Source organism: Zalophus californianus, chromosome 8 (assembly GCF_009762305.2).
Source record: "Zalophus californianus isolate mZalCal1 chromosome 8, mZalCal1.pri.v2, whole genome shotgun sequence".
In the NCBI taxonomy this organism is placed as follows: Eukaryota; Metazoa; Chordata; class Mammalia; order Carnivora; family Otariidae; genus Zalophus; species Zalophus californianus.
Genome location: NC_045602.1, coordinates 109,581,067 through 109,595,046, shown reverse-complemented (window position 1 = coordinate 109,595,046; position 13,980 = coordinate 109,581,067). Strand labels below are relative to the sequence as shown.

General features: G+C 45.8%; 1 protein-coding gene across 1 annotated transcript in view; it reads left to right on the top strand.

Moving 5' to 3' along the window:
- The window catches only part of SMOX (spermine oxidase), a 198,729-nt gene extending 186,070 nt beyond the window's left edge, over positions 1 to 12,659 (top strand). The window contains exon 7 of the mRNA XM_027622847.1: positions 12,469 to 12,659. Coding sequence (XP_027478648.1) covers positions 12,469 to 12,483 — 15 coding nt within the window. The 3' untranslated portion in view covers positions 12,484 to 12,659. The remainder of the gene's footprint in view (positions 1 to 12,468) is intronic.
- The last annotated feature ends 1,321 nt before the right edge of the window (positions 12,660 to 13,980 follow it).

Below are 13,980 nucleotides of genomic sequence, written 5' to 3'. Positions count from 1 at the left end.
CCTGTAATTACATTGGGCACGCCAAGTAAATGCATCTATCCCAACACCTGCGAGTCAAGTTCACCCTTTGCTTCCTCTCGCTGGCAGAGTATCCGCTTCCTCATTTACTGACCACCTAATAGGGGTCACTCACAATGCCAGGCCCTGGAGATCCAAGGAGAATACAGACAACATTCTCCCCCTGAAGATTGATGAGGTTATCGAGATGGAGAGACATGCACAGTGTGGTTAGCAGTCAGAGCACTGAGGAGGGAGCTTCTAGCACTGCAGTGAGGGCAGCAGCATGAGCAGGGCTGGAGAATGAGCCAAGCTTTGAAGAAATAGATGTGGTCGAGATGGAGTGAGCATTCAAAGGGAATCTCATGGTGCCATCCATTGGCACTTCAACCTTGCTATAATGAAAATGCCAGAGACTGAGCGGCTTAACCAACGAACATTTACTTCCCCAGTTCTGGAGGCCGAGAAGTCCATGATCAGGGTGCTAACAGATCCAGTGTCAGGTGAGAGCCCAATTCCTGGCTTGCTGATCGCTGGCTTTTTGTTACATGAGAGAGAGAGAAAGAGAAAGAAAGACGAGACAGAGACAGAGATACAGAGAGATAGAGAGGCAGAGACAGAGAGATAGAGAGACAGAGACAGAGGGAGAAAGCTCTTTCCTTGCTTTTTCTCTAAGGGCACTATTCCCATCATGAGGGCTCCATCCTATCTGTAACCCTAACCCTAACCTGTCCCAAGAATGTGCTGGTCTCTTCATAGGCTTGAGGACCGGTCCTGGTGTAAAGACAGGAAAGTAGGGGGAGAATGGTGCTCTCTGACACACCGAAGTTTTGCCCACTGACCCGGGGTCTAAACTTACGGTCTCCCCAGGGGTGTGGTCACTCCTCAGGGGAGGAGATGGGCAGTCTATCAGGGTGCACTTGATGCCACAGTCCTATGGCCACTCCCCAGCACCAACCACTATTTTTTTTCGTCATCCTGAGACCAAGAGTAATAGAGATTGTTTGTTTGTTTGTGTATGCTGTTTTGACCCAGTCTTGAAGCCCTGGCTGGACACTGGTCTGTTCCCCTGTTTTGAGCAGCGGGTTAAGCCCACACTCCCAACCTCTTCCTTGAGCAGGCTTTCATACTCTAGGCCAGATGTACCAGCCCCAAGTGCCCTGGGGCCAGGTCCCAGACCAGGAGGGACAACAGCGCCTATGCCCTGGAGCCCAGGACATTATTCAAATTCGCCAATCCACCGGAGCCCCAGTAACTGAGCTAACCCCGCATAGCTTGCGGGGCACAAGCTGCCCCCTCCGCTCAAGTTGGTTGTTACCTCAGCTTGGGGGAAACTTCTGTGTGTGTGCCTCTGCCTGGCAGCCTTCTTTCATTCAGAGCTGTAAGCAACAAAGAGTTCTGCCTTTCATCCCTCTGAATGTCATTGTGTTGTGTCCTGACATCAAAAGAATCTTTAAATCTTCTAAAAGACAAGAGTGGGCAATTTAGTTCTTTCCCTAAAGGCTCTGAAATGCGTCAGCACTGTACATTAACCAAATCAACTCTAAGACCTACATCCTATGCTGACAGTTCGCTCCATCTGTGTTACCAGCTCAGGTGATGCCTCATTGTACCAAGGGCTCAGCCGAGGTCAGGAAATGAGCTCAAATGATAGATTTTAAAAGCTCTGTTGTTATAATGGTGCTGATAGAGAACTCTCCTAAACTTGAATAATAGGATTCAATTCAAACTTCCAGTACTCCAACACCTGCTTGTAAATAGAAACCTAAGATACTAGAAATAAAACTTGTTAAGAACTTCACAAAAATTAAAATCCCAAATCACCCTTGTCAATGTCAACTCCGTGGTCTCAACTGGAAGGTCTCACTCACGTGCCTGGATGGAGTCTAAGTCCCACTCCTGCCATAGTTTGGGTGTCTTTCACTGTGATTCCTTCAGGACACCCAAGCTTGATTCATGCAACCTAAAGTCTAGTGCTCACATTTTATGGCAAAGAGACTGAAGAGGACACACGGGATCACAAGCAGAGCCCATTATTTCCGTGAATCCAAATACACATGACCACCTGCTGAAACAGCATTGATTCAGCAGTGTCTGAGGGAGGGTACAGGGGAAAAACTCTTGGTTGGTTTCAGCTTCATCGTGATGCCAGCCTCCAGCTACATGTCGTCCGGTGTTGTGAGAATGACACTCTGCTGGGAGAAATTGTCTAACTTCTAGAGGCTGACTGGAGCACACTGTTTTCCAGATGTAATTGGTGCCCCTTCTGCCTCCTCCTCACACTCACGGTACCTGTCATGTGGCTGGCTTCCTCTTGCAAGGCCCTGCGACTCCATGGCCAAGGGCTTTCTCTGGTTGTGGGAGGGTGCTTGGACCATGGGTGAGGCTGTCCAGAAGTGCTAGTGAGTCGAACCCCCAGAAGTAGTGCCCTTAATGAGACGATGTGCAGGAGGGGTTGGTGGGTAAGTACTGCAGCTTCCTCACTGCCCGAGTGGACACGACCAGTCCCTCAGAGGGTTCCCAGTGGGACTGAGTCTCAGGTGCCCGTAGCAGTGCCCCTCTGTTGACTTTCTTCCCTTCCCCACTCCACTTTTTCATCTCCCGCTGGTGTTTCCTGGGACCATCTTCCAAATAAACTACCCTCACCAAAATCCTTGCCTCAGGCTCTGCTTCTGGGTCCCCCAACCTCAGACCAGTGCGGAAAAGTCCATTGTATGGACTCTCTTCTACATCATGGGGAGGCTTTTCAGGTGCTTTGACTTTTCAGCAAAAGTTTTAGATATATGGAATGGACATAGCCTGTCACCTGGTGTCATTTGAGGTATTCCTCTTTTTTAACATCTTGTAGGTAGAGGATGTCTTTGTTCCTACATCCCCTCTCAATTTTATAATCCTGACATTTAAAGATGAACTCAGTAAGGACTCTGTTTAGAGACAGAGCTTCCACCACCTCTCATGAGCAGCCATATTAAATGTCTCAAGCCCATGAACTCCATCTAAGGGATGGATGCCCCCTTGTCCCCATGTTTGCTTCAGCTGGAGTAGCTCTCTCTGAGATTCCATACCTGGAGCTGCAGGAGGTACTTTGAGTCCTGAGCTACCAGGGACCTTGTAGGGACCAACGCTGTCATCTGATTTTCCCCAGAGCCTTGAATGTGTGCAGCTACAAATCTCTCTCCTGCCACTTGGCTCACCACCATGCTGCAACATTCACGTGACTCCAGGGTTCGTCTCCCTCTGCCTTTTGTCAGACAGTCTTGGGTAAGTTTTCGCATTTTGACTTGTTTCTTAACTGGATCTCTGTCCTTCTACTCCATATATAGGGTGAGCAGTGTTTGGTGGACATGAATGCCTTCTTCCTCAATTCTCCCCCTGCTCCTGTCTTTTTCAGACTCAGGTTTACCTAATACTTGTGTTGATTCTATCAGGCTGAGTCCCCCATAGTGGGAGAGGGGAGCAGAGCCAGTAATGAATGTCATAGTTATGGGATATATCTATCCCATATTTTTTACCATGTTTGCTAAAGTTTAAGGATTGTGAGACCTTGTCTTATGATGAGGCTGAGCCTCAATCACTTAAGCCGCAAATGCTTGACCCTGCACCCATTTCTCAAGGTTTCAGGCCTGTGCACCAATGGGTTAGGGATTTAAGGTAATAGGAAATCATAACCTTTCCCCCATATATCCCTGAGTTTGATACCGACTGGGAGATGGCCACGGGTTTCAAACGAAGAGAAATCAAAATATCTGCTTAATTCTTGCAGTTACACTTGAGGATGAAAATTTGACCCTCTGGGCTTCCTAATATTTCATTCCCTTGATAGCAGAGCTGTAGGCCTCCCATTGCCTGGGGTGGAGCTGGCTCTTGTAAGTAAACCATGTGGAGGAGAGGAGTCCCAGAGACCCATCTCCTGGGTGGGGACCCCAAAGAGAAAACACTCAGGACCTGCAGGCCTCACACAGATGCTCTGTATGCTCACAACCCCACAAGCCACTCTTCCTGGGAATGGAAGGCAGAGCGAGGAGAAGCAGTTGTAAGTGCATTTCTCTCATGGGGAGAAGAATGGAAATTGCCTCTCTCTGTGGGAACTTGAGGAGTTGAGGAAGAAATGATTCCATCTACCCACGATCCCGATGGAAAACCTGGTCCCTGTCTTGTGCCCCTCCACTGTTGATGGCCATGTAGATGGACGGAATCATCAGGGAAGGAGTCTGGTAGTTAGGACCGAGGCTTAGTACACTCTGACCCAGCCATCTCACTCTTGGGGACGTATTACAAGTAAATTATCCCATGGTCCTATGGAGACGTGCACAGAGATGTCCATTAGAGCAGCTGGGGGCAACCTTAAGTCCATCACTGGGAGAATGGAGGGCACGGTGCAGTGGACACTCACTGAGGAATACTACATACCTCCCGGAGCAATGAGCCAGTGCTGCAGAACCATGAGAAAGAACAGATCTTTTAAAAAAATGTGATGAGTGAAAGAAGAGAAACAGAATGAGGCCAATTGCATAACGCCATATGTAAATGAAAAGCACAAATACAAGTAGGGGAACATTTCATATTTTACAGATGCATACATACATATTCAAGCATGAATCAGACACATTAGCATGGGAGCCTGTGGGCGTCAGAGACTAAAGGGAAATGACAGGGACGGGCCTGGCACAAACTGAAGATGAAAGTGGGTCATGAACCGAGGGCTATGGTCAACTCAACCCTCAGCTCCTGAGGATGTTCATGCCCCTTCCTTAGCCCTTGGTCTCCTGCCATCTTCTGCCTTTTCTCCTCCTCCCTTTGATAACTGGGTGTCTGCACTCTGTGTCTCTGCTTCTTCACTCCCCTCCCCACAAGGCCCTCATGGGCCTCTTCTGGCTGCTTTCCAGGCCTGTTGTCCCCCCAAACAGCTCTTCTGAAAGCCATCACTGACTTCCATATGGCTAGATTCATAGGGTATTTTTTAACTAATATTTCCCTTCACCCAAAAAATTAACGTTAAATTAATTCACACTTTGACATGTACAGCTCAGTTTGGACACATGTGTGGAGTCCTGTAACCATCACCGCAACAATCAAGATATAAAATGTGGATCCACGCCCCCCCCCACAATTCCTTCATGGTACGCCTTTGTAATCATTCTTTTTCTCGGCCCCTGGTGACAACTGATCTTCTTTCTGCACCTGCAGTTTGTCTTTTTTGAGGATGTCACATAAATGGAATCCTACAGCACACAGCCTTTGGATCCAGGCTGTTGTGTGTATCCACAGCCCATTCCTCTTTGGGACTGAGTAGTGTTCCATTGTATGGATGGACCATGGTTTTTTCATTCACCCATTGAAAGACATTTGGGTTGTTTCCAGGTTTGGGTGATTACAAAGAAAGTCACTGTAAACATTTGTAGACACGTGTCTCAGTGAACATAGGTTTTCGTTTCTCTGGGTAGAATGGGGTTGCTGGGTCGTATGGTGGGTGTATGTTTATTGTATAAGAAATGGAAATGGGTTTTTTTGAGGCTGCATTTTACTAGACGTCTCACAGCGTGCACCACATTGACCTCTCCTTTCCGTGAGGCCATGTCATCCAGTTTCCTTATTGGTTTCCCTTCTTCCCCTTGCCCCTCCCCTCGGCCAGGGTGGAAAGTTTTCCAGGCTCAGTTTGGGCTCTCTGTCTTCCCTTCTTCCAGGTGTCACAGTGAACACTGAGAGCACTGTCTCTGGGCCATGGCTCCCACATTTGTAACTCTACCCCCAGCCTGGGCTAAACCCTGGGATCATGAGTCCAGCTGTGAGCCTGCTGTCCTCACAGAGCTTTCTCCTAGGTCTTGCAAATATTGCCATCCTTGGCGCTCTGCCCCACCTCACCTGCTTCTCTCAGATTTTCCTCACCAACGTAAAGACCACTGCACCCACCCAAGTGCTCAAGACAGAAAGCTAGAGTTATTCTTTATATTCTCCTTTCTTATTGCTGCTTAACAAATTACCATAAATTTAGTCTTAACCCCACTTATCATCTCTCAGTTTCCATGGATCATAAACTAGGCACAGTAGAGCTCAGCTGATTCCTCTGCTCCAGGTCTCCCAAGGCTGAAGTCAAGGTGTTGGCAGGGCTGTGTTCCCTTCTGGAGGTTCTGGGGGACCATATACTTCCAAGCCCACTTAGGTTGTTGCATGAGTCCAGTTCCTCGTGGTTGTAGGAATGAGGTACCCGTTTACTGTCTGATGTCAGCCAGGCACCATCCTCAGCTCCTGGAGGCCTCTCTTTTCTCCTTGCACGTGGCTCCCTACATCTCAGAACCAGTGAAGGCATGGGGAACCCTTCTCAAGCTTGGAATCTTTCTGTCTTCCCCTGGTGCTGCATCTTGCTGATTCTGGCACGAGAAAGTTCTCTGCTTATAAGGGTGCATCTGATTGCATTGGGCTTACCAGATAATCCAGAATGATCTCCCTATTTTAAGATCAACTCACCAGTAACACTGCTGTGGGTTGAACTGTGTCTCCCCCAAAAGATGTATTAAAACTCTAACCCTGGGTACCTGTGAATATGACCTTACTTGGAAGTAGGGTCTTGGCAGGTGTACTCAAGATGAGGTCAGATGAGGAGTAGGGTGGACCCTTAATCCAATATGACTGGTGTCCTAATAAAAAGAGACAGGGACAATGAAACCTAGAGAGGAGAATGCCGTGTGAACACCGAGGAAATACAGCCAGGTGATGACAGAGGCAGAGACAGGAGTGATGGAACTTCGAGCCAAGGGATGCCAAGGACCGCTGGTAACAACCAGAAGCTGGGAAAGAGAGTGCATGGCCCTGCCAACACCTTGATTTAGGTCTTTTCTATTGTCTTACATGACCCAATTTGTGGTACTTTGTTACATGGCCCTAGGAAGTGAATACAATTACAATGACATCTGCCAAATCCCTTTGGCCACACATGTAGGGTAATGTAGTCACTGGCATGGGATCTCAGTATATTCACAGCCCCAGGGATTAGGGTATGGAATCTTCTCGGGCTCATCATTCCATCTACCATCCCTCCTCTCCCCAACATGTAGTAATTCTTCCTAAAAAAAACAAAAACAAAAACAAAAAAAAACTGTTTCTCAAAACTACCTATTCAATTTTACCTTTCTTTTCATTAAAAAAATTTTTTTTTGTATTTTACCAATTTCTTCCAACATATTGGCCATATGTTACATTTATAATCAGAAAACACCATAAAAGTTATTAAAAAGAAAGAAGCAAGAGAGTAGCCCTTAATTGTGCTTCTCTCCGTGATGTAATGAGAAGATTCTAAAGAACATCAGAATTCGGAACAAAGCCTGGGCAGCTGGCCAGAACATTCTGGGTTGGAAATAGCTCCTCCTAGGCGCCTCTGTTCTCAGAGCTCCCCAGGGTCTGTTGTTCCCTGCCTGTGGAGGGTGTCTGACAAGCACAGGAGAGACCAGGGTCAAGAGGAAGAAACAGTCCCTTGGGGGCTGGGCTGACCGGGGAAGACACATAGCAGAATGAGACCAGACTTAGGGGGGAAATCTAGGCCTGATGGTCCCGATGGGTTGACCAGGTGGACAGCTGGAGCAAAGCTGCGAGGTGCATGTACATGTTGGTGGTTTGCCTTTCTGGGAAGGAGACTGTCATCCTGAAGCAAATGGACCACCTGATTGTTGCCTGCATTTCATAAGCCAAATGTTTCTGTGCTGCCCTCCTCGAATCCCAGAGTTCCATGGGGATGTCTCCTGGGGGGGGGGGGGGCAAGGAAGGACAAAGGGAGAAGCTGGAAGGACATTCCAACCCCCTGACTTCAATTAAAGCAGGTCCACTAATTATCTGTAAGAGTCCATTAGAAGCAAAGGGTTCCATTAGTTTACCATAAAAGGGGAAGATATCAAAATCATTGATGATGATGGGCAAGGGGAGCCTCTGCAGACTTTTGAGGAAGGGAATGACCTGTTCAACACAAGGCTTCCAGTTCACCATGTCCAGTGGGCCAGGTTGCAAGGCCAAGAGCAGGGAAGAGACACTAGAGGACGGGAGAGTGTGGCAATAGGTGAATAATGTAATGTCTATACTACTACTAATAATAATACTTTTAATATTTAAAAATATTATTTCAATGATTTTAATTTTAAATAATATTTTAAAACAATCTTTAATTTTATTAACTTTTATTATTCCTTTTAATAATTTTAAATGATTTGATCATTTTATTTATTATAATTTTAATAATTTCATGATAATTATTATTCTAAAATTGAGTTAGGCCCTGTTGAAAGTACTTTACCTGTATAAACTCATTCATCCCCACAACAATCCTATGAGATAAATACCATTATTATCTCTATTTTACAGCTGAGGGAACTGAGGCACAGAGATCTTAAACAGCCCACTCAAAGTCACACAGCAAGAAAGAGAAGGGAGAAGTCAGCATGTGAGCCTGGGCAGGCCAGCTTAGAGCCCAGGCCCTCCATCCTTGCCCAGTGGGGGGTTGAGGAACAAAGGTCCATCTGGTTGAAGAGATTGACATGACCTCCTTCGCAGTGCCCACTGTCATCTCGTCTCGTTTTATCCATATTGAGTGGATTCAGGTTATTAGTCAGACTAACAAGCTTCCAGGACATGAGGGCAGATGGGATGTGTCAGATGGTGTGGGGGAGGAGATCGAAGTCACACTGAAATGTGGAGTCTGGAACCCCAGGTGGCACCAGCGTCCATGGAGTCGGGTAATGTGGGAGGAAGTGACGCTGAGTGCCGTGGGGGAAATGCTGGGCCTCGTTGGGATGGTGACTGTCCCCATGGGACGCAGAGGTGAACTCAATGATTTGTAGTAGCATCAGTCATTATTTTGGAGGAGTGCTTCTGGATCTTCCACGTGCATCAGAATCCCCTGGAATGTATATTAAATCCTATATCCCTTGGCTTCTTCCTTAGAGTGTCTGATTCAGTGGGTCTGGGATGGGGCCTGAAAACCTGCATTTTTAACAAGCTCCCAGGTGATGCTGATGCTGCTGGTCCACAAACCACACTCTCCGTTGCACAGTTCTGAGAGATACACATAAAAACTCATTTCCTGTCATTTCTAGTCAATATCCTTTACTTTAGTCATCAAAACTTCTCCATAGCTCTTGTACACCTGTTGTCCTGATATAAATTGTTCTTACGGTCTGCTATCCTTTCCCTTACCCTGCTTCCAAATTTATCTGGTTTCTTTACTTCCTTAAAAATTTCCATTCCTATGAAGCCTCCTCTGACCTCCGCCCCCCGTCCCCCACCGCCGTCAATTGATTACCCCTATTCTGTGCTTTGATGGCATTTTCGACATTTCTCCGCTGAGCACAGAGCCTGGCATAGAGTAAATGCTCAATAAATATCTGATAAATAAATGAATGAAACAATCTTTCCTTCCTCAGAACTATTGTAACCTGTACCTCTTTCGTGCTATTCTTAATAGGACACTATAATCTCCGAAGATTTATTTATTTATTTGAGAGAGAGAGAGAGAGAGCAAGTGAGTGCAAGAATGGGTGGAGGGGCAGAGGGAAGGAATCTTCAAGCAGACTTCCAGCTGAGCACGGAGCCCGATGCAGGCTTGATCCCACAACCCATGAGGTCATGACCTGAGCCCAAACCAAGAGTCAGGTGCTCAACCGACTGAGCCACCCAGGTGCCCTAGCACACTATAATCTCCAGAACAGGAATGGAAAATGTGCTTCATCTTAGATTCTATCTCCTATCAATTACTGTGCAGAAGGATTTTGAGGACACATCTGGGCTCAGAAGAAAAGAACAAGTGATTGATTAATAGTGTCTGTCACAGGCAAGGATGGGAGGGGGGTAACAGTGCCCTATATATGTCATTCCTACTCTAGAGTGAATTGATTCTCCTCCTTACCTGTCCACACTAAGGGTGAAGAGTTGAGGTAAAGGTCTAAGGCCAAGATACAACTGGGCCTGGTACATTTTGCGGGGGTTTTGAGATGGGAATGCTGTAGGCTGGGATAATCAGGGAGGGCTCTCTGGAGGGGGTGTCCTCAGCAAAGGAAGTTCTCAGTCTCTGGATTAGCCACTCAGACACCCAAAACTATTCTCTTCAGATTGAAGTCAGGTTGGCTGAGCAAATATAATAGGATGTATGGTTCCAATGCAAGTGCCCAGGGTATAACCCAGCTTCTTTCCTGTTGTTCCTTCTTTTCCTGTTGTTTCTCAGGCAGAGAGCCCAGACTGGGTATCCGGGCCCCAGGAAGAGTTAAAAGATCATGGCACCTTTTTGGGCCAGGGGCAGTATCCAAATAAAGACCTGAATATCCTGACTGGTTATCAATGGAATTAGAGAGTTTGGGTTCGACTTGCTCTCCTCTAGAACTACTACATATAAGGAATGTTCTGGCACCAGAGGGATGGCCCAGGGGCCAGAGTGGGGCCAGGAGAGCAGACTGGTAGACAGTTACCAGCAAAGCTGCTGGGGTGAACATGTGTGGACTCAGGGAAATTCAATGTCCTCTGCAGGTGTTTCTAACCCAACAAGTTTGCTTTTGGTTTCGTTTAGGCTTCAGTTAACATTCTAAGTGGATCAGTTGTTCTTGTCAGGTTAGGATTTTCTACCTCTTGCCCTAAATGGGGACCCAACAGCACTTTCTTCAAAATCCAATGGTGGGGACGCTCAAGACCCAGGACAAGTTTAAGAAAGGGACCCTCCTTCTAGCTGCTGGACCACACGATATAGGAAATTTTCTCCCAGGCTCAGCTTTGATGTCACTCTAACTTAGATGTCCCTCAACGGATGCCCACGCATCCCTCCAGACACACTACCCCATGGGACCTTTGGCAGGAGCTTCTCTCATCCTTCACATTCCAGTTTCTGTTCTAGCCTATATTAGTTCTAGCCAGGATATAAGGCATAAGTCTAAGCACCTAGGACATCTTTGATATGCTTTTATTGTATGAGTTCAAATAAATGTTTGATGTTAAGGAATGTGGGCCTGTAAGACCATATCACCAGAATCCATACCATTTAAGGGTCATCGTGAGCCTTTGAGGTAGCACTAAGGAAAGTAATATCGTGACCTGTTCCTCCAGATAAAGAGTATTTCATGAATAAGCAAGTGTTCAGCCTATGGAATTTGTCAAAGGGGATGGCTATTTGTCATTAAAGGTATCGCTGGAAAGAGAATAATAAGAGTGATGACATTCTGTTAGATCAGCTTTATGGTCAAATAATAAATTATAACCAAATGATGAATTGGAAAATTCTACATGACATGTTCCTCCTTGGGAGCCACAGGTAGAGTTACCTATCAAAGGCTCTGAGAATTCCTCTAGGAAGGGACATGTCTCCATTTGAAAAGTTGGCTTGCTTTGCTTTTGTCCTAATTATTCAAGTAGACAAAACTTCCTTGAAGTCAAGAATTATGGTTTTGAACCAAAGCACATCAGCATCCAGCCCACATTCAAAATTCTGAGAAGTTAACCCCTACAGTCCACAGCTTCCTTGCAGGATCCAAGACACTCTCCTCTCCCAAATACGTCTCCGTGTGGGTGAAGTCTTAAGACATCACTGCTTGTTCTATCCTATGCTGACGTCCTCCAGTGGACATCAGAATGAGTGGTCGGGCTCTGCTTTTTCGGCCTGGGAAGCTTGAAAGAAAAGCTATTTCAAGAAAGAGGCCAGTCAGGATGCTTGAAGAAGTTGGGTTGCCATGGTGACAAGATAAGACTTGGTCACTTTGAAAACTAATGGCATTTTTCCCCCTATAGGAAAACCATTCAGTGGCTAGAGAAGGTGGCCGTGATTGAGGCTTTTGTCAGCTACAGTCCTTTATCCCTGTGGGTGTTGACCCACGTGTAGGATGATGCTGAGTGTATTTTGGACACAGTGCTATGAGGAATCAAGTAAACAAGCTGGGGCTTGAAAGACCCGGAATTGCTGTGGGCCCCATATAACTTGTGACCTCAGGCAAGTCTCATGATTGCCTTTAGGTCTCAGTTTCACCATTAATTAAATGCACAGCTGAAAATTTAGAGCAGGAGGGGTTTTTATTTTAATTGAAATATAGCTGACACACAATGTTATGTGTTTCAGGCGTACAACACAGCGATTCAACGAGTCTGTTTTGCTGTGCTCACCACAAGTGTAGCTACCATCACCATACAATGCTATTACAATATCATCAACTATATCCCCTGTGCTTTACCTTTTATCCGCATGACTTACTCATTCCAGAACTGGAAGCCTGTATCGCCCACTCCCCTTCACCCATTTTGTCCATCCCCCCACCCAATCCCCTCTGGCAACTATCAGTTTGTTCTCTGTATGTATGGGTCTGTTTCTGTTTTTTGTTTGTTTATTTGTTTTGTTTTTTTAGATTCTACATATGAGTGAAATCATATGGTATTTGAAGCAGGAATTTTGACATGCTCACAAAAATGCTGCATAATTTGGTGATAATTTCAGTAAGGTTTTTTTTTTTTCCCTTCCAGAAATTCACAAGCTGATTCTGAAATGTATATGGAGGTGCAAAGAACCTAGGATATTAAAACAGTCTTGAAAGGGAAGAACAAAGTGGAAGACTTAACACTACGTGACTTCAAGACTAACTATGAAGCTACAGTAATCAACCAGCATAAGAATCAATTGAGAGACCTATGAAAGAGAAGAAAGGGTTCAGAAATAGACCCTCACTTATATAGTCATTTAATTTTCTTTTCTTTCTTTTTTTTTTTTTTTAGAGGGAGAGAGTGAGTGTGAGTGGAGGAGGGGAGAGAGAGAATCTCAGGCAGGCTCCACGCCTAGCAGAGAGTCTGACACAGGGCTTGACCTCATGACCCTGAGCTCACGACCTGAGCTGAAATCAAGAGTTAGGCGCTTAACTGACTGAGCTAACTAGGTGCCCCTATAGTCATTTAATTTTCAACAAAGACATGAAAACAATCCAGTGGAAAATGGAAAGTCTTCAAGAAATAGTCCTGGAACGATGGGCTAGGTGTATGGAAAAAAAAACCCACAAAACATTAACTCCTACCTCCACCATATATAACAGTTAATACAAGATGAATCATAGATCAAAAATGTAAAAGCTAAAGCTAAGAAGCTTCTTAAAGAAAATGACCCATCAATGTGGAAAACTTCTGTGCACGGTCACTGAAGACCTCCCTGAACCTTGTCTCTTTTCCTTGAGTCTGCCTCCTCCTGTCTTTGACTTGCTCTAGGGGTTCATGAGGGTATCTGTGGTGGTTTGTGAGAATGGGCAGATTTTTCTTCAGATGGGAGGTTGATGGTTCACTCTAAACCACATCAAAATGTCCCAGTGTGGAAGTGACCTTATCCAAATGTTCATTACTCATAAAATGAACGGGCAGGTCCACAGTGTGATCTCCTGGGCTCTTTCTGGCTCTAAATATTCTGTGTCTATCAACTGATGGAGGAAGTGATGACTCCCAGGCACATGCTCTAGAAGCAAATGAGCAAACTCTAGTCTGAGACTGTGTGGGCCTTGAGAGACCTTAGGTCTATTCAGATTACAAGGCTACTCAGGGTGGGCCAGTGACTTAAAGAGAGGGTTCAAAGGGAGAAGGTGCAGCTTAGCCCCTGAGCAGCCTTGGGGTCTAGATGGGGTGACCCAGTGAGAACAGCAAGGAAAATAAACCGTCCTGAGAAAGCCTGGGATTCTGTGAAGAGCCCTAACATGGCAGTTCATAGAACCAGGTTCTGACGTGGGATCTGTCAGTGTGTGACTTCAGGCCTCAGCATCCTCATCTATAAAATGAGATTCCTCACCTGTAAAATGAGAGACAAATTGATTAGTAGGGATTTTACCTTCCTTTTTAAAACCTGACATCTTGTTCCATTATTTACTTTCTATGAGCACACTCCCTTTTCTGTCCTCTCCTCAGGCCTTTGTCCACACCACAGATATCCTTTCTGTTGTGCTAGGTGTGTATGTTTTGTGTAAATGTATTCTTGCAGGATATGTACTGCTCCCATGTACCAAG